Here is an 18,604-nt window from a genome sequence, read left to right on the forward strand (position 1 = left end):
GGCAACACTGTGTCACGTGATTTTTGCCATCCCACAGACCAATCAATCTGCGTGCCTGAATACGTCACGTGACACCAATACAAAACCATCTTCGTGACAGCGGTTTTGTTTACATGCCGAGGAAGCTACGCTACTACCTGCGTTAGCTAAACGTTTTTCACTCAGCTAACGCTATTGGCGCGCCACCATGGGGAAGTCGTTTGCTAATTTTATGTGTAAGAAGGATTTTCATCCTGCATCGAAGTCAAATATCAAAAAGGTAACTGCTTGATAACTGTTGACGCTGCTGAAACTACTGAACGCAAGCTTAGCTTCCTAGCTACTGCTACTAGCCTAGCTCGCTACGTCTGAAAAGCTTACACTATGCTGACTGCCTTATTAGCTGACTGTTAATTGTTGACTTCAGTGAGTAATTTTATTTAGTCTGTTTTATGTGAACCATAAGGTTGGATAAACCAACAAAGTTAGCTGGTAGAGATGTTTTATAAAGCTAGGAAGAGTGAGTGCTTTAGCTTCCCTGCGATCTTTAGCGACAGAGTGAACATTAATACTCTGAACTTTTTAATATAGCTCACAGTCACATGCTGCTCATTTGAAGTCTGGCCAGATGTGACCATTTATTTACTTTTATGTTGTTTCTTTTCATATTTGCTTACTGTTGGATGTACTTTTGACTACTTGATTCAATGTGAGTGTTTGAAAGTTATAGTATTGGCATCCATAGTGTATAGGGTGGGTTTGATTGTGCACCTCTGATGCAGTAGTTTAACAGCCAAAATGGTTACTTTGAGATCCTAAAGATACTATCACAGAGGGCAGATTGGTATTAAGTGTTTTATTCTTTTTTAAGTGTTTAAAAGCAATCAAAATTGTTGCTCATCCAACTTCTTTAAGCAAACTAACCACTTCGTGATATTTAAAAAATCGTCTTTAGTTTAATATGGATTGAAGAGTTGGTAGTAGGTATATGAATATGATTTGCCTTTAAAACTTTCAATTCAATTCTGTTTTATTTATATAGCGCCACACACAACAGTGGCCTCAAGGCACTTTATACTGTAAGGTACAGACGCTATAATATTCCAAAGAAAACGCCAACAATCATATGACCCCCAAGAACAACCGCGTTGGTAACAGTGGGAAGTAAAAACTCCCTTTAAACAGGAAGAAATCGCCAGTAGAAGCAGGCTCAGAGGGGCTGCCGTGACCGGTTGGAGGTGAAGGGCAAATTTTATTTTTGCTGCTGTAACTTTGCACTGTCCACTTTCTGCTGTGACACAACAAATTCCCCACGAGTAGGACTAAAAAAGGTTTACCTTATGGCTTCTCTTATGTCTCTCTTATGGTCCAAAGTTTGGACATTTATAATGATTGTTGTAAAATGTAATCATCAATATATCAAATACTGAAAAATTTCTTGAAAATTCCTGAAACTTTCACTAACTGTTCTTACCACAAAGAGGGGAAAGTAAATCAGGATCTGTATTTTGAGATAGATACATCAAAAACATCTGATATTTGGCTACTTAAAATTCAAAAAACAAATAAATAAAGCAGTCCTGTATAGTATCAATTGAGTACATACAAAAACAGTGATTCACATTGCAAAAGACAGCTGGTGATGAGTTTTGAATGGTATATAGTTGTATTTCACAATAATAAAACAAATATAATACTTTTTTAAATGGAAGTCTTTGTCACAAAAATAAAGAAGAAATGGAAAAAAATATGACAAGTTGTACAACTAAATGAAAATATCAGCAAATAGTCTAATCCAAATAGAACAACATTCTGGTGTTTCCAGATCGCCCACAATGACTTTTCTCTTTCTTTCTTTCTGTTGTAGGTATGGATAGCAGAACAGAAGCTGACCTTCGAGAAGACGAAGCAAGAAGACCTAATGCAGGCATATCTGAAAGAGCAAGACACTTACAACAACAGGTTAGATAAATACCCAGGAAGATACCTGAAAGAACACGTACAACGCACGTTTTTGTACACTTATAATTGAATATTGAATATTTTACTCAGTAAACTGAAAACTTTTCTTTTGCAAGAACAAAATCTACAGTAGACATTGTCTTACAACATCCTCCAACTTCTTATTTGTAAATGTTGATAAATACTGTTTAAATAATAATTGCTTTTTTACCTAAAGGTTGTTGATGGGTGATGATCGTGTTAAAAATGGCCTGAATTTCATGTATGAGGCTCCACCCGGAGCATCCAAAGGTAGGTTTTATTTTATGAAACAACTGTAATGTGTAATAAAGATCTCAATTCTGAAAATGTGGTTGTTAAGAAAAAAACATTCCTTTAATGTAAATGCTTGTTCCTTTTTATTTTCTCCTCATAACTGTCTTCTGTCCTGAAGAGGAAAAGAAAGAGGTAAAGTAAAATTTTACTGTCATCATTGTTTCAGACCAGGTGTGGTGAAATTAAGTGAACACAAATGTGTTGTTGTCTGTAACTCACAGACCTAAATTAGAAATAATTATTTTAAAAAAACACCTTATGGTTAAACATCATAAACTGTGTTTTCAGGAAAAAAAAATCTTATGAATGCATTGCAAACTATATGGTCCCGGTGACCCTAAAACTATAAATATAAACTAATGCTTTTACCTTTATATTCAGTTACTTGTATGTGCATGATGGTTTGACAGCAAACAACTTATATAGGTTCATTCATTTATAATAAGAAAAGTTACTATAATTTGTAATGAAAGACTTCTGACTTTCAGGAGGGGGAGGAAGAGTACAAATTTGAGTGGCAGAAAGGAGCTCCTAGAGAGAAGTAAGTGGTTGATTTTCATACACAATGAAGTTTTCTGCATTGCTGCCAGAATTTGCATTACTTTTTAAATTGTATCTTTTTAGGTATGCAAAGGATGACATGAATATTAGAGATCAGCCCTTTGGAATCCAGGTGTGTAATGAGTTCTATTTATTTAAATTTATATTGCACAAATAATCCCCCAGCCTGGCAGTTAATGTGTAAAGCTGCTTTCACACATGAACTTGGGAGAATTTCAGGAGCGTCAGGTCGGGATGTTTTCCACAGTTGCCCTTTCTCACATGTAGCGCACAGCAGGAAACGGTCTGCTTTAGACACGTTTGCACTACTGGAAATAAACCGTGTGGTTTAGGTGAAGAAGCTGCATGGGTAGAGCGTGCAGGAGGTAGGACATAGGACAACCACTTTTCACATGTGCCTGTGTCGGGCAAGTCCTTGAAAAGTTCAGGGCTGCAGTTTATATGTGGAAAATGGCTTAAGAGTCATGTTAAGCAAGTGACAAAAGAAACTATGTTAAATTTATGCATTCAAATCCTACAAATGAACCTTTTAGAAAAATCCCTCTGTAGCCTATGACTACAGAGTCAGCTGTAGACAGTTATTTGTTTTTGTTTTTTAGAGGATCAGAAGCTAAAGAGAAAATGGCAAACACCGTCTTATGTAATGCTCTGTGAATTATAGTGTATTTTTCTTATTATTAAAGGGTTGCATGTGCCTCCAGTGTTCGGCCAATTCTAATTTTTGTTATTGCCCAACTTTCCAAGGTGCGCAACGTGAGATGCATCAAATGTCACAAATGGGGCCACGTGAACACGGACAGAGAGTGTCCTCTGTTCGGACTGTCAGGTATCAATGCCAGCTCTATGACCTCAGAGGATGGCGCAGGTAAATACATTTTTTTTGTTTGTTTGTTTTTTAATCTTTTAAATGAGAAATTCTGTGTTAACGCTGCTTTGACATCTATATAAAGACACCACTATTATTGTTGGGTACAGTTTTTTATTTTATGGCAGGATAATCAATAATGAGTTTAGCTGTAGTGCACATATACAGAATCTTTTTGCAGTGGAAAAACTCAAATAATTATTACTACAAAAGAATAAAGCGCCAGAAAATTTGCGAGCACTGGGAAGCTTTGCCTGTCACACGATTCGCAGCAGGTACACCGACTGTATCGTCCCTCTCTGGCTTCTGCTGGAGCTCCCGGCCTTGAGCTGATTCTGACTTGTGCAATCAGCCAGTTGAGTAGTAAAGTAATAATGTTTACCCTGGGAGAGTCCAGTCAGTGGTGTTGATGGTGGAGTGCTGTAATGGTCCCCCTCCTGTGCCGGGAGAAAAAATGTAATTATTGTGTATTCTGATTCCCTTAACTGCTGCTTTGGCAGAGAATGATATTGTATGATTTGCTCAGCCGGAAGTGGAGTGAGTTGATTTGATGTCCCATTCTGTTAACAAAGCCGCCTCTGAAATTCCCACTGTGGAGATAGTGGATGGTATGGCTCTGACATCAATGGGACTCTGAGGCTGTGATTTGTGCCAACAGGTCCGTCGATGCACCCCTCGGAGTTAATGGCGGAGATGCGAAACAGTGGGTTTGCTCTGAAAAAATCTGTCCTTGGTAGGAATTCAACTGTTTGCGATCCATTGCAGGTAATTGTGTCTCACACTGTCATCTCCGTGCACACAGGACAATATACGAACACACGCGTACTGTAAACTATACCCTTGAACGGGAGAGAGAATAACTAACTACAGATGCGGTTTGTCTTTTGATCGAATAGATTTGTAGAAAAGTGTAAAATAAAAAGTCAGATAAGTAGATTTAATAAAGAAGTGTTGTCACTGTCAAAGCCGATCAATGTAGATTTATTGTCAGGGCTTATATTTATTCGTAAATTGTAATGTTATGTGTGCTTTGTGATATTCCAGGATTATGTGGCCAGTGAGGAAGAGGAAGACCCCGAAGTGGAATTCCTGAAATCTTTAACAACCAAGCAAAAACAGAAACTCCTCAGGTGAAAAACCTTCACACATGATCACTTTTATTTCATTAATATTTAAATAAAATGTAAATATTTAGACAAAATTTAAAACATGGTGTGATATGTTTTAGTGTCTATAGCTATTGTAGGCCCAGTTTTCCTATTATGTTTATATTACATTTAGTTTTTTGTCTTGTATCTTAATGCATTTTTTAAATAATGCAATCACTACATTTTCCGTTTCTGGTGAAGTGTTTAACTCCAATCTCTGCAAACTTTGTGCCTAATCAGAATTTATTATGCACAAATTAAATGTCCGCTGCGTCACTGAAGAATTTTAATTGAATGCTTGTTTTCCTTTATTTTTTGTTTTGCAGAAAACTGGATCGGCTAGAAAAGCAGAAGGCAAAGAAAAAGAAGAGCAAAAAACAGAAGAAGAAGAGCAAAAGAAAACACAAGAAAAAGCATGAAAGCAGCGACAGCTCGAGTGACTCCTCCAGTGGCAGCAGCAGTGATGATAGTGGCTCAGATTCAGACAGTCATAGCAAGTCCAAGAGCCAGAAGAGAAAGAAGAACAAGAAAAAAGATTCCTGTCGGGATAACAGCTCTGAGTGCGAGCGACAAGTCAAGAGTCAGAGAAAGGCCTCTTCTCACAGGAGCAGGTCACCGAGCCCTCGCACTGGACAGAAGCAGACTAAAGAGGAGTCTGGAGATTATAGACAAACAAGGATAGAGAGGGGAAGGAGCAGGAGTCGGAATCGCAGCCCCAAGAACGCGATCACGCTGGAAGGAGGTCAAGAGAGAAAGAGGCACAACAGCAGGGACAGGCAGAGACCTAGCAGCTCCAAGTCTGGCTTGGACAGAAGTAGAAGCCACGAGAGAGGCAGGGAGGACGAAGGTAAAGACAGACGTCACAGTAGAGATGGTGAGAGGAACAGAAGTAGCACAGAAGGAAGGAAAGGCAGAACAGCAGATGGGAGGAGCAGAAGCAGAGAAAGGAGAAGAGAAAGGGAGGGCAGAGGAAGAAGCAGGAGTAAGAGTAGGGAGAGAAGAGACAGAAGTGGGGACAAAACAAATAGAAGACACTGACCTCCTTTCTTTAAGCTTGTTTTTCCTGCATATAGAACTAAAGGAAAAAGGAAAATCTCATGCATGTCTCTTGCACTATCTATTAAGTAGTAATTTTTGTTATGCATGTAGGGTCCCTTTATTTAAATAGAAGAAATTGTGTGTTGATCTCCGTTTCTTCCAGCAGAGGGAAGCAGTCAACAGAAAATATCTAGATGCATGTCAGTGCACACTGATGCTGTTTTGTACTGTATGAAAGGGTCTAAATGAATTGGTTACCATTAAAAGCAATTTGCATCTGATCCATTGATGGGAAAATGTTGGACTCCTTTTCAGGGTCACTACCAAAAAAATAAAAAATAATAAAATTCATCTGATGCAATTTTTAAATCTTACTTTTTGATTGTGTTTGTGAAAATTGTTGATTTTTTTTTTTTTTTTTTTTTTTTTTTTTTTTTTTTGTTAAAAGCAGGACTGTTATTTTCTGATTAAATCTTTAAATCAATTAGTTTATGGAGTTATTTATCGCGATGTTTAAGTTTAATGTCAAATTTCATGAAAGTGAAGACGTGGACTGATGAGCCGTCAGTCTTTATACCCGTGTGTTTTTGTGCTCTGGACACCTCATAGAAATTTCATACACTTTTTTTTTTTTTTTAAATCCCCAAATTATTATTATTATTATTATTTTTTTTTTAGTAATGGGCACAAAATTTTAAGACCAGTTTCCCCGAATTTTAATGGCCTTTAAAGTGCGTTATCCATGAATCTCTGTAAAACGCTCGTTGGGTTTTTTCCGGGCGTTAAATGAAAATAGACAAAGAATAATTTGTGTACAAATAGCCAGCGAGCATAGTAACACCCCGTTATTAGGCATGCAGTAGATGTGTATAAATTAAGGCAGTTACAATTGCAGTTATTTCATTGGCTACTTTTACATGAGACATTTACATTAAATATAACCTGTAGAGTTTTAAATAATTTTTGTAGCGATTTTTCTTTGACATTTAGACTTACAAATTGCAGATTTTGCAAACTGTTTTGATGTCGATAAAAATGACACATTTTGCCTCCCCCCCCCAAAATAATAATAATAAAAATATGGAGGAAAAAACAGTTGCTGAACGTGTCAACAAAATATTAAATTTCAGCGTTATTATTTAGGCTGTTTATATATTTTTTGATTAAATTCAGATTGGAAATGTAGTAATTTGATAGTTTTCACTTTCTGCCCGTTTCCTTGAAGCCGCTGCTACACAAAAGGAAATGAAAATAATTTCCCTCCTATTGCCTTCTGGTCAATTTAACATCCTCCTTAAAAAGAAAAGGGAAAAAAAGAGGGTGTCTGGATGAGATGCTTTTCCGTGACGTATTCCTAGTCCTGGATTCATGCTGTAATTATTCCCCGGCCTTTTCTTTGAGAGTCGGACGCTGCACTGGGTAAGCACAAAGAAGTCAGAGAGCATCCTTGAACCCTTTCAGTGCGGGGCCACTGATATTCAAATAACATGCAGCTACCGTTTGACTGCGCCGTGCAAAGAGCATTTTAAAATTCAACATTTGCATGTGACTCTTTGCCCCCCGTCTTTTTCTGAAGTTTAAAAAACTGTTCCCATATAACGTGTTTCTGGCAAAGAGAAAGAAGCCACATCCTTATTCTCAGTCCATCGATTGCTATGCAAATGAAAGCAGTTAATTTGGACAATTAGAATAAATATTCGGGGACCTTTGTCAGCGAACCCCCTTGGAAACCCCTCGATAAAGTGAAACCGAACAAAAGATGTCTCGGAGATTAATTAGATATTTGATAAGACACGAATCCCTAATCGCAAATACAAGACACATGGGGCTGCGATGTGCTCCAAGTCATAATTAATACCATTTAACAAGATTTTCATTTGGGCATGAAATGTCTTTTCCGGGGCATTAAACATTGATTTATTCCATAGAGGAAATAGTTAAAGTCGACGTATTGTAGGTGATTTTAAGAAGGAAAAGAAAGCCTGTGATGAGCTGTCACACTTTAAAAAAGTAAAAAAATAAAAAATATATATTTTTAGATTTAAACCTAATAAATAAACAAAAAATATATAAACTCTACATCACACACTTAAAGCCTTTTTTAAGATGTTTTAATTACGATAAAATGAAAGCCTTATACGTGTGACTTTATACAGGTAAACATTTATATATAGATAAATTTTTTTAGCAAAGAAATAAAATGGTTAACCAAAGTTTAAAAAGCCGTTTACATACATATCCACAAAGTGCGTCGAAAGTAAACTCCCTGATTTCCAGGATACCAACACGAATAAAACAATCATAGCCTAACATTTACATGAAAATAACACATAGTTTAGTCGTCAATATACAAGGTGTAACTCACATTGTCCAACCAAAGTTCAACAGGTTTCGCGCATTAGCAAACATCCATTTCATTTTCAAGCTGTCTCCCTCAAATTTTCCGAAGGCCTACAGTAAATCACTCTTTTTTTCTTTCTTTTTTTTTTTTTTTGTAAAGATGAATTTACGAATGAAATACTCGTCACGCCTGTGGAGAATATATTTTTTTTTAGATTTTGCTATCGCTTCTGGAAACATTTTCCCCTTTACTGTCCGTCAGATAAGACCCGTTTTCATTGCTGTGCAGTTTTTATTATTATTATTATTATTTTTTTGTGTGTTTTTTGTTTTAATCTGGATTGATTTTTTGGGAGATGCCTCAGGGTTCGTCGTGAGGAGACGGATCCTTAACAGTAATTCTGGGGTTCACCCCTTCCAAAATAAGTTCTGGGGACTCGGACCTCGGGGTCTCCAGGTTACTGGTGTCGGTGTCACTGTCGCTTCCCTTTTTGCCTCCTCCACCTGCCGTGTGTGTTTTGATGTGCTTGCTCAAATGATCACTCCGCATAAAGCGCTTGTTACAAACCGGGCAAGCAAACCTTTTCTCGCCGGTGTGGGTGCGCAGATGTCTCTGGAGCTCGTCGGACCGAGTGAACCTTTTGCCACAGAAAAGCCAGTTGCAGACAAAAGGCCGCTCGCCGGTGTGCCATCTCAAATGCGCTTTGAGGTGAGACGTCTTTCCGTACACTTTACCGCAGCCGGGAATGTGGCAGCTGTGGAGTCCCTTTCTCCGCAGGCTGGCCCCGGCGGGTCCCAGCCGCTCAGCCTCCTGGCAGTTCGGGCAGTCGCATGTTGCTCTGCCAGAGTACCTCCTGGACGACCTCGAGGAGCTACTTATTCCTGAACTGCCCCCTGAAATCATGGCGTTGGCGGCAGAAGCGTCTGTGTAAGAGGGGATGACTGTTTTGAAACCGTCCTGCGTTAACAGGTGCTGGCTGGTGGACAGTAGGTGAGACGCAGAGGGGCTGATTCCAGTGGAGCTAAACGCCGAGTGGGTCAGCGAGGAGAAGTCCGGGTTGTAGCCACTGAGCTGGGAGTGGATAGCCTGCGGGGTGCCGGAGTGCAGAGAGGTCTGAAGGGTGCTCGCGGGGTTCTGGACATCGAGCCACGACCCGGGATTTGTGTGAACGTCCCACCACGAGGACGCACCATTGGTAACGTCACCGGAGATGGTTGAGTGGAACCCCGACTTGTACCACGACTCGTAGGGGTGCGCCATCCCCACGCGCGGGTACAGAGTCTCTGCTGATGTGTGGACTTTGGAGATAAAAGCTGACTGTCCAGATTCCTGGGTCGTGACGCTGGCGGAGTTGGAAAACAGACCGCTGTACTCTGTGGAAAACGCAGACGAGGTCGGGGAGGTGGAGGCTAAGCAAAAGGCGCTGTTGCTCGTGCCACTGGTCTGTGTTAGTCCTGTCGAAGCGCGGCTCGTCGCTACCGTGAAACCGGGCAGACTGGATCCTAAGTTGCAGCTGGAGGAGGATCTTTTCCACGGGTGAAATCCACCTTTCGAGAAAGCGCTGGAGTCAGGTAAAGTTGTAAGAGGACTGGTGTTGCCAATTTTGTTACAAGTTGCAGCCAGCATCGCTAGAGGTGTAGTTCCAAACCGTGGTTCTTCCTGGGTGGAAAAAAAAGAAACACACAAACACACAGACACACACACACACATGGGCTTAGAACAGAGAATAACAAACGAGAAAATGAGGAAAATCATTTCGCTTGGCTTGGAGAGCACTCAGCATACATGACTAAAATTAATTAAATACGACAAAATTTCATAACTTTACTGAAACGTCTTTGGAAGCGAATGAACCCGAGATTTTCTTCTTAAAGGCGTGTATGTGTACAGAGTGTGTAACATGTAAGCAAAGCAAGGTAAGAAATAAAAGTGTTCATCGAGTTTCTAAACATGTTAAGAAAATCTTTAAACGACTGCAAAGTTTCATCTCCATGTTTTATACGTTTTGTCCAAGATTAAAAGTTTTAATTGTAGTAACTGAGAAAATGATAAATTCTACCCGTGGAAAACACGCGTGTTTTGAAAAGCAACAAACACATCCCTCACAGCAAAGTGAGCGGCGACAACTTTACGCGCAACTTCTGTGCTTGGACACAAAGTTAGACTCACCCCAAGTATAGACGTAGCCATATCCAGGGTCTGTGCTGTGATGAGAGGGTTCGCGATTTCAGTGCTGTATGGCTCCAATTTGTGTCAGATTTACCGTGTTGACTCAGGTCACACGGTTTCTCTCTTGGCTCGCAGCTCCCAACACTACCTAGTTGTAGCGAGCGTGTTCTTTGAAGTACAGCTGGCGAGGACGCGCAGCCAATCTGATAGCTGCATTCATGGCCGGGGTTTCAAGTCGGCCAATGAGAGAGCCGACCACAGACAGAAACACCAAAAACCCCGCCGTCAATCATCTGTTTGTGCAGCCTCCGGCCAGACTGTCATACAAGACACGATTTGGTGTTTTTTCTTTTTTTAAATGCATACAGTTATTTTTATGTATTCTCACACGAAGGCTCAATGTCTCCTTTCATTCCAGAATTGAGTTTTTTAACACGTCAGTTCTCCAAGAGGTAAGCGTTTCACTAATTCTCTAAGGCTTTTGTAGATTGCGGCTTCTAAGGTGCAGCTCCAGGTTTTCCCTTCTGATTTTTTTAAATATTCAGATCATGCGCAACACGTCATTGAGAAATTGTTGATTTAAGCGCAGTCTGTATGCTTGTGAAAGATAACTCGGAGATGGCTTTATCAGAGCGGTCTGCAGAAGTGCAAGCGCAAGTGCAAGCTGCTGCGTGTTAGGCACGGTGGGAAACGACTGGGGTTTTAAAGTGGTTGTGTTTATATTGGGAAATCAGAGACGGATTAAAGTTTAGCCAAGAAGTCCAGAAACAGGCCTGACAGCGCAGACCTCCGCTTCTCCGAGCGCAGTTAGATTATTTATGAGCCTGCTGCATTCGAGTGACTTTATAGGTGAAGGAAAGCAGATTCATGCAAGACTCGCAATTAATCAGTTAACTTTTTTCCAGCCAAAATCTCCACTTATTTGTGCCTATGCTCGTGTTTGCGCGCGCCAGTGCCACACGCGTACCTCCCTGCCCACTTGTTGGGGGGTGGTGGGACGCAGGTGAGGGGTTAATTAAAAATGACAGCTCACCTGATAAGTGAAAGCAGTAGATCTGTTTTAAAAGACAAGTATTTTATAGTCGAGGAGGGGGGGGAGAGAAGTTTCAGTATCCAGGAGATTCCTGCTGTAAGGCCGCCAGTCATCTCCATTAAACCGATTTATTAACGCGATGTCTTCATTGTAGCTGAGAAATAATTTTTTTTAACACCAGCCCAATCCCACATTTAATTAAATTGCGGACAATGAAGAGGATGCCGCGTTTCGCCAGTTTCTTCTTCTTCTTTTTATTATTATTATTCTCCTTTCTCTAAACTCGAGACTTTTATTTTTCTCCCTTTGAATATAACAATTCAATAAAGCCGCATATTTCATAGCTTGTTAAAAACGCTCAGGGATAATGGCATAATGTAAAATTGACCTGCTCTGATGTGAATCATCATCCTTTTAAAAGTTAAAGCAATTTTCCAGAGAAAGGCTTGACCGAAAGATGTGCATTACAGTATTCAAAACGCGCAAATAATGCTCTATTATAGAGTGTGAATGCTGCCAGTAAACACAGGCGCAATTTGTTCAAATACTCTTTTTTTTCCCTTCTTTTTTTTTTGCTTTAAAGTCCCACCTTTAGAAGGGTGAATAAAAATCAGTCTCATCAAACAGGCTACTTGGCGCTGCCAAGAAAATGGAATCATTTTTTGCAATCATGACAATTTGGCAGAGTGCTGTTAACAGTATTAAGCGTTTATTCTACATAAGCACAGTTTATTGTTGCTAAAGAAGTTAAACGAGTCTGAGGATTAAATGAAATTTAATGTAAGCGTTTATAATTTTTTTTCCTGCATGAAAAATATCTTCACCCTGCAATTAATTTCAGATTACCATTATTTCTTAGTTTTGTTTACTGTGTTTGTAATGAATTATATAGTTAAAATGAAATCTGCTATTGTTGTTCTTATATTAATATTTCTTCTTCTTCATAATAATAATAATAATGTATTACTATTATAATTATTCTGATGAGCAGTGTGACCGTTCACATTGCTCCTAACAAAGAAACGTGTGTAGGAATCACAAGACCCTTGTGCACTGATAAATGTTACCCACCTATATTTTTTATTTAAATGTACTAGTACAGAAATGTTTGTGTTAGTTCCATTAACCCAGGCTGATAAAATATGGGTGGTTTTTTCATAGCATGTTTATTTGGGACAAGAGGGGAGAACATGATCTTTCCTTGTCATTCAAAGGAAAATTCTGAGTTGAATCTGTAATTCTGGACTCCATTCGTGAGCACTTCTCTGTGGCAATTAGGAGCCTATTACAAGCCATTAGATTGATCAATGTACCTTAAACAATGGGAATGATTTATTTGGTCGAACAAAACGCTCTGCATCTATTGTGATGAGTCTAAGTGGGGGTGCATCCATCAACAAAAGATAAATGATTAATTCAGACCTATTCATTTAAATTCTTTCTACAAAGCCAGCCTCACTTGCCTCAAATCCAGATTATTAGAGCCTCATTTTCTGCATGTTAAACTAGACAGGCTGCTGGATGGGGCAATGGTTTTTGGTTGTGCCCCTGTGTGCTTTAATTTGTATTTCTGCAGCGGGAAGTTTATTTGAGGATGTTTAACTAATTGTTGTAATTTCGTGTGCTCATGTGGCTACACCTGTTTCTCTCAAAAGGGGGTTGAAGTGTAAACTGTGAGTGAAAAGGATGTTATACTTTACTTCTGTGGTGCTGAAGCTGTACATTTTTTTATCTGGGAAGTCCACTTGGATCACAATATCAGAGGAAGCCCAGTTTATAGAAAATAAATGGGTACAAATATGTCAATTTTATCCTTTTTTTGTTATTTTATGGCTTTTTTGTAAAATAAATGTATAGATAACGTGTTATATATTTTGCATGGATTTCAGTTGTGTGTTTTCCATGAATTCTTATTGTTATATTAGTGACAACTAAAGAGAGACCACAGTCAGAAAATAGATGGCATAAACTGAAGTGCATTGGGAAATTAACCACTTGACAATCAGCTTTTATTTCCATGGGAAGGTAACAAGCTATAAAACAAGGGAACAAGACAAATTTGAGCAAACCTTTGAGCACTGAGACCCACAATAATTACAACTTGTGGAAGCCCCAAGTTAGACGAGCACCAAGACTGGCGATGGAAATGTTCATTAGAAAAAGAAAAATCAAATCAGACAATACAGTCAAGCCTCTGAGAAGGAAAAAATCTGCTTTTAGTAGCCACTTTTCTTCAGCACTGTAGTGCTGATCTTATAGGAGCTCATCGACCTGCATCAATATTATCGACAGCTAAATTTGGAGGTGCAGGTCAGCTCGCCAGCTTACAGTGTCAACTTTCATTTCCAGGGGCTGCAGGTTCTATTTTGAGCGCAGCGAGTGATCTGCTTAAAGTGCAGTCGACTGGTTGCATTTGAGGACTTAGCTTAGCCCATTTTCCTTCAATGAATGAGCTTTTCTTATAGCTGTAGTGGAATTCAGTGGACTCTTCTAGTGTGAGAAATGGCTCCAAAAAAGGTGGGTTTTATTAAGGAACAGATTTGTTTAAAAAAAGGAAAAAACTATAGCATACCCTGTAGATTATGCAATGACAAGTGCTTTTCTGACTGCGTGCATTTCCACATTGTCTTGATTAGGGCAAGGGAGCTGATGCACTAAAGCCACCACCATTGATTGGAAGGTTTGGCACCTCGCTGAAAATAGGGATTGTTGGCCTGCCCAATGTTGGGTGAGTAAAACCTTATTTATACAGACAGGATGGGCTTCTCACTACATTTCATGTGCCCCATGTCTACTGTTGAACTGCACCAACTTGCTGTATGTAAGACAAGATGTAAGCTGCTGCATGACAAGTGCAGACAACTTCTACCTTTATTTCATTGTTCCATGAGAGTTTCTCCATGTTACACCTTTTGCATGCCTTGCTACATGGTGATAAAAATAAATAAATGAATAAATGGCACGATTTTAAATCTGCGTGCCAGAAAGAGCTGCTCCTTGGATAACTGTGGGAAACGTTTCTGTGTTCCTGAATAACCACAACAATGTTTGAAAAGCTCTTAAATTCCTGGAGCCACATGTGTCCCTACTAGCAGGGATCAAACTCCGCAAGAGGTTTTCAAACCAGGTCTTCCCTTGCATGCATCTTAACCCTCTCTCTCAGCTACCCATCCTTTCACAAAGGCTTCAGATGTTACCATTGTTTCCTTTTTTGAATGTTACAGCAGAAAAGTGTTATAAGGGTAGACCTGGGGCGTCAAGCATCTGCAGCTCATAAAAACCCACGGTGATAAAAAAAAAAAAAAAAGGTTAAAGTTTGCATGCCTTTTGTTTCCTCAATGTCTGGATTTATGAATGCTGAATATTACTATTAAATCAGTGGAAAAAGTAGAAAAAATAAAAGAGCAACACCTTACATGTGGGAGCGTGCTGCATTTGAACTGAATGACAGCATGCAAAAAAAAAACCCCTGCATTCCTCTTACTGTCTACTATTGTTTCTGTCCTTTTACTGAATGAGGGAGTGGGGTTCTTGATTGGTTTTGAAAGCTCACTTATCGCTCTGCAAAGCCCATTGCTGGTCAAAGCTCAGTGTACGTCTCAGGCAGTCTGTGAGTCAAAAGGCTGACATCACGTTTCCATGTCACACCTGGTCAGACAAATCTTTTTTGTCAGCATCTACTACATCTAAGACCTTCAGCAACATCCGTGACATAGTGTAATAACAGTGCAGACCCCACCATGACTTCCCTGTAGGCCCCTTTGAGTTACAGAAAGGGCTACGGTGATACATCATGTTCCTTTTCAGCTGTCATGTTCTCATCACTTTGCCCCTCTGTGAAACTTTTTTTTTTCAGTAATTTTCAACAGAACAGTTGTTTTTTTGAGCAGTTTGGAAAGTTTTGGAAAACCAATGGCTTTTGGAAGGACATTGGAAACATTGTCCATGCTCTGTATTGTAATTAGTCAAATGAAAGTAAGCCTTACTGTTTTAGTTAAACTGTGGACAAGCTGGATTTCTTCTTCTGTTCTTTTCTTCTTCTTCTTTTTTAGCAGACACTTATTACTAGAGGGAGGAGATATTTATACAGAGCCTGTTTTCTGCAGCCATTTGTTCACATGTGGTGTGTATTGGTAGCTGTTTTGAAGATTATTGCACACCATCTCATCATCTCTCTAGTGCCCAATGTTTTCGTTTCTTACCCCAGCAAAACCACAATGTCTTCCTGGGTTAAGAAGTAGAACTCACTGAGGTTGCGGCCTGCCATACCACGTTTATGTCAAAGTACAACTTGTCAACCCTCCTATGGTTTCTTCCTGAATGAACTATGTTCAGATGCCAGCCAGCTGTTAGTTGGGCGTAACTGACCACTCTTCACACATGGGAAACTCGAGAGTGTGATTCAGCCAGCCTTTCAGCTATTCCTACACTTAGACCACAGCACATGCTCACTGTGTTTACTGCCATTCTCCTGCTCATAGGCTGGAAAAAAGTTTATTCTTGTCTGTTAAGGCTTAGAGAAACACACTATATGGTCTGCATAAAATCTCTTTCACTTCTCTTATGCTACCAATACACAGTATCTACCTTTTGCCTTATTCCGCAGCTCCATTTGACTTAGAAGGCAATGTAAAAACAAGACAATAACTGAATAATAACCTCAGATTGGTATGCCTTATATAAGCTATGCATTTTCAGCTGTTTTTATATAGTGAGTGGAGAAATTTGTCCAACTGTGTCATTATGACAATGAATAAGACCGTTTGCATGATGCTAGCCAAGATTATCAAGATTAAAAAGGCATTCAGACAGAAGAACTGACCAGTAGACTATCATGAGAGTCTTAACTTCTGATATGACTTGTTAAAACAAGCATCCATTGCTCAAAGCATGTATATCCTGCAGAGATATAAATCCTTGATATACACCAAGTTACATGTTTGCACCAATCAAGGTGGAACCTCCCCGCAAAAGAAAAAAAAAGTTAGTATGTCACCATGTGCATGTGCTTTTGTCTCCCCTTCTGGCAGTGAAGAAATTACAGAAACACTTCCATCAGAAACTTTTCCTGGATACTTGCTAGATTCCCCCCCCCCACAGTCCTAGTTAGTGTAGCCTACCTTATCTCCATTGTTCCATTTCCACCACTTGTTGATTGGCTCAAACTGCACGTAGAAACTAAAGCTGCAATCAGCACCAGCGATGTCTAGGAAACAGTTTATTTAAAGGAAAGCAGAAGTGTATGAAATGTCTTTTTATGTTATATAAACACTGAACCTATGGCGCCTGATGCACCGCCTTTTGACACTTCTGACACCACCTGCCAAGCGAGAGAAAACATACCTCAAAGCCCATCGCACTACAGTTGGCATCACTTCAAGGAAACATAGCATTCAACCTGGAAAATGAGCTCCAGGTTTAAAACTCTAATATACTGTGAATTACCAGGATCCTTACCTTGCACTGATGGGCTTCACCAGCATTGTTGGACTAAAATCGAACTTGAATGAAAATGAAATTTAGATGTGAAAGTTACAAACTGTAGCTTTGACTTTATATTTACCAGATGATAAACATCCCTTAATATCCCTGTTCAAGTTCACATTTGGGCATTTTTTAATTTGAACACCAGTGACACATGCTATCTTTATTAAAAGATGTCTCATAATAACAATCCAGTGAGCAGCGAGAATCCTAGCCTATGCTAGCTAGTCATGAGATGTTTACCTTTAGCTCCGTAGCGGAGCTCTTTAACACATTTGTTTGAGTTACTGCACTTTAAATGTAAGTGTTAGTCTTTCACTAAAAAGATTGATTGATTTCATAGCTACAAATCTTGACTTCCTAGTTTCCATAACCCACCAGCTGAAAAAACACCCAAACTCTGGCTGCAAACTACTAATCTTCTTTTTGTTTTTTCTTTTACTTACTGTCACATCACCCTCAGATTTGCACTGCAGCAAGTGTGTGCATTGCTGTGCTGTTCTCTATATTAAGCATTAAAGTCTACACCTGAGAGATGTTTTAGTGTTACTTTTCTTTTTTACCCAAGGTGACCCGGGAAAAGCTTCAAGTATGTTAGAAAATCAATCTAGCTTTATATAAGGAATTAATACATGCACTTTGGCAGTCTCAAGCAATTTCATGCCTATAGGACTTAACAAACAATAATTTCAATGTGAAGCACTGAGTGAGGGGATAAAGATGGAAAGTCCTGGATTATAGGTAACTGCCATGCCATCATTACTCTTAGACACTCACCATTGTCTGTAGATTTTGAAGTACACTCGAGCTGCTTGTGCCATAGAAAATAAATCTCTCTGTGATCACAACATGAGGCTGCATTTTGTGAGTCCTGTTCAACAGCCAGTCGAATCCATTTACAGCAGATCTATTATGGGATTATCTAACCTTGTAATTGACGCAGGATTTTATATTCAAGAGCTCAAATATTCAGCCTGTTAGCGCAACCTTTTCTGCCTCGTGTGCAGATTAAAAAACAACAACTTCATTTTGCATAAATAACTGACATGTTTTAGGATCATGCTATTGAACCGCCAGACCCTACACAGCAGCACTTTTAGATGCCTTGACCTCACTGCTGTTTTTATTTTCAGTAAGTCAACCTTTTTCAACGTGCTGACAAAGAGTCAGGCTGCGGCTGAAAATTTCCCCTTCTGCACCATTGACCCAAATGAAAGCAGAGTGCCCATTCCAGATGAACGCTATGATTTCCTCTGCCAATTCCATAAACCTGCCAGGTATGAGGTCTCATCGTTCCCGTATTATTCACACTTCAGATCTGTAGTCTCTGACAGTCCCCTTGCTATAGGTATGAGAAAACGTATACCAATGTTGTTGACATGTAGCTGTGAGCTTTTAGATTGCTTCTCTGCTTCTTTCAAAGAAGAGCCAAAGCATCTTTCATCACCTGGTTATCATACATACTCATGGAAACTGCTTAAGCAGGTTCAATTCAGATTTCCTGCGCTATGTTGTATATTAGATATACCGTAGCCATATGCATAGATGACACTTTTTATTACTAATTATCCCTCTAACCACACAATTAAACCTCCCCACCTCTCACAAGGTCACGCAAATGATATTTTGCATGTTTCTTATTTAAAGAATATAATTTAAAAACAACCATAAGCATTTTGAATTGATTCTGAAAATTATTACCTGTGCAT

The 18,604-nt window shown here is 39.4% G+C and overlaps 3 protein-coding genes across 6 annotated transcripts in view; 2 read left to right on the top strand and 1 right to left on the bottom strand.

Moving 5' to 3' along the window:
- Positions 1–68: 68 nt before the first annotated feature.
- On the top strand, positions 69–6,215 carry cirsr (corepressor of RBPJ and splicing regulator). The gene is made up of 10 exons (XM_086266198.1): positions 69–259; positions 1,847–1,941; positions 2,159–2,232; positions 2,375–2,388; positions 2,745–2,797; positions 2,881–2,929; positions 3,562–3,682; positions 4,341–4,447; positions 4,727–4,812; positions 5,157–6,215. Exons 1-10 carry the CDS (start codon positions 188–190, stop codon positions 5,866–5,868), a joined length of 1,383 nt encoding a protein of 460 aa, XP_086122324.1. The 5' UTR covers positions 69–187; the 3' UTR covers positions 5,869–6,215.
- sp9 (sp9 transcription factor) lies at positions 3,019–10,536 on the bottom strand. The gene is made up of 2 exons (XM_086266199.1): positions 10,379–10,536; positions 3,019–9,868 (listed from the first exon to the last, which is right to left on the bottom strand). The coding sequence occupies exons 1-2, from the start codon at positions 10,397–10,399 to the stop codon at positions 8,570–8,572; spliced, it is 1,320 nt and encodes a 439-aa protein (XP_086122325.1). The 5' UTR covers positions 10,400–10,536; the 3' UTR covers positions 3,019–8,569.
- Positions 10,537–10,596: 60 nt separating this feature from the next.
- The window catches only part of LOC147311581 (obg-like ATPase 1), a 49,262-nt gene continuing 41,254 nt past the window's right edge, over positions 10,597–18,604 (top strand). For 2 of the 4 annotated variants that reach the window (XM_086266724.1, XM_086266722.1), the window contains exons 1-3: positions 13,796–13,928; positions 14,048–14,139; positions 18,029–18,172. In XM_086266724.1, the coding sequence (XP_086122850.1) occupies positions 13,914–13,928; positions 14,048–14,139; positions 18,029–18,172 (251 nt within the window). In that variant the 5' untranslated portion in view covers positions 13,796–13,913. Of the gene's footprint in view, positions 10,831–13,795; positions 13,929–14,047; positions 14,140–18,028; positions 18,173–18,604 lie in introns of those variants that run through there. The other 2 variants (XM_086266723.1, XM_086266725.1) reach the window with 2 other exon arrangements.

This window comes from Aulonocara sp. 'chitande type north' Nkhata Bay, linkage group LG16 (genome assembly GCF_057382095.1).
Source record: "Aulonocara sp. 'chitande type north' Nkhata Bay isolate Kocher_YH1m ecotype deep benthic linkage group LG16, A_spYH_male_GT1.1, whole genome shotgun sequence".
In the NCBI taxonomy this organism is placed as follows: domain Eukaryota; kingdom Metazoa; phylum Chordata; class Actinopteri; order Cichliformes; family Cichlidae; genus Aulonocara; species Aulonocara sp. 'chitande type north' Nkhata Bay.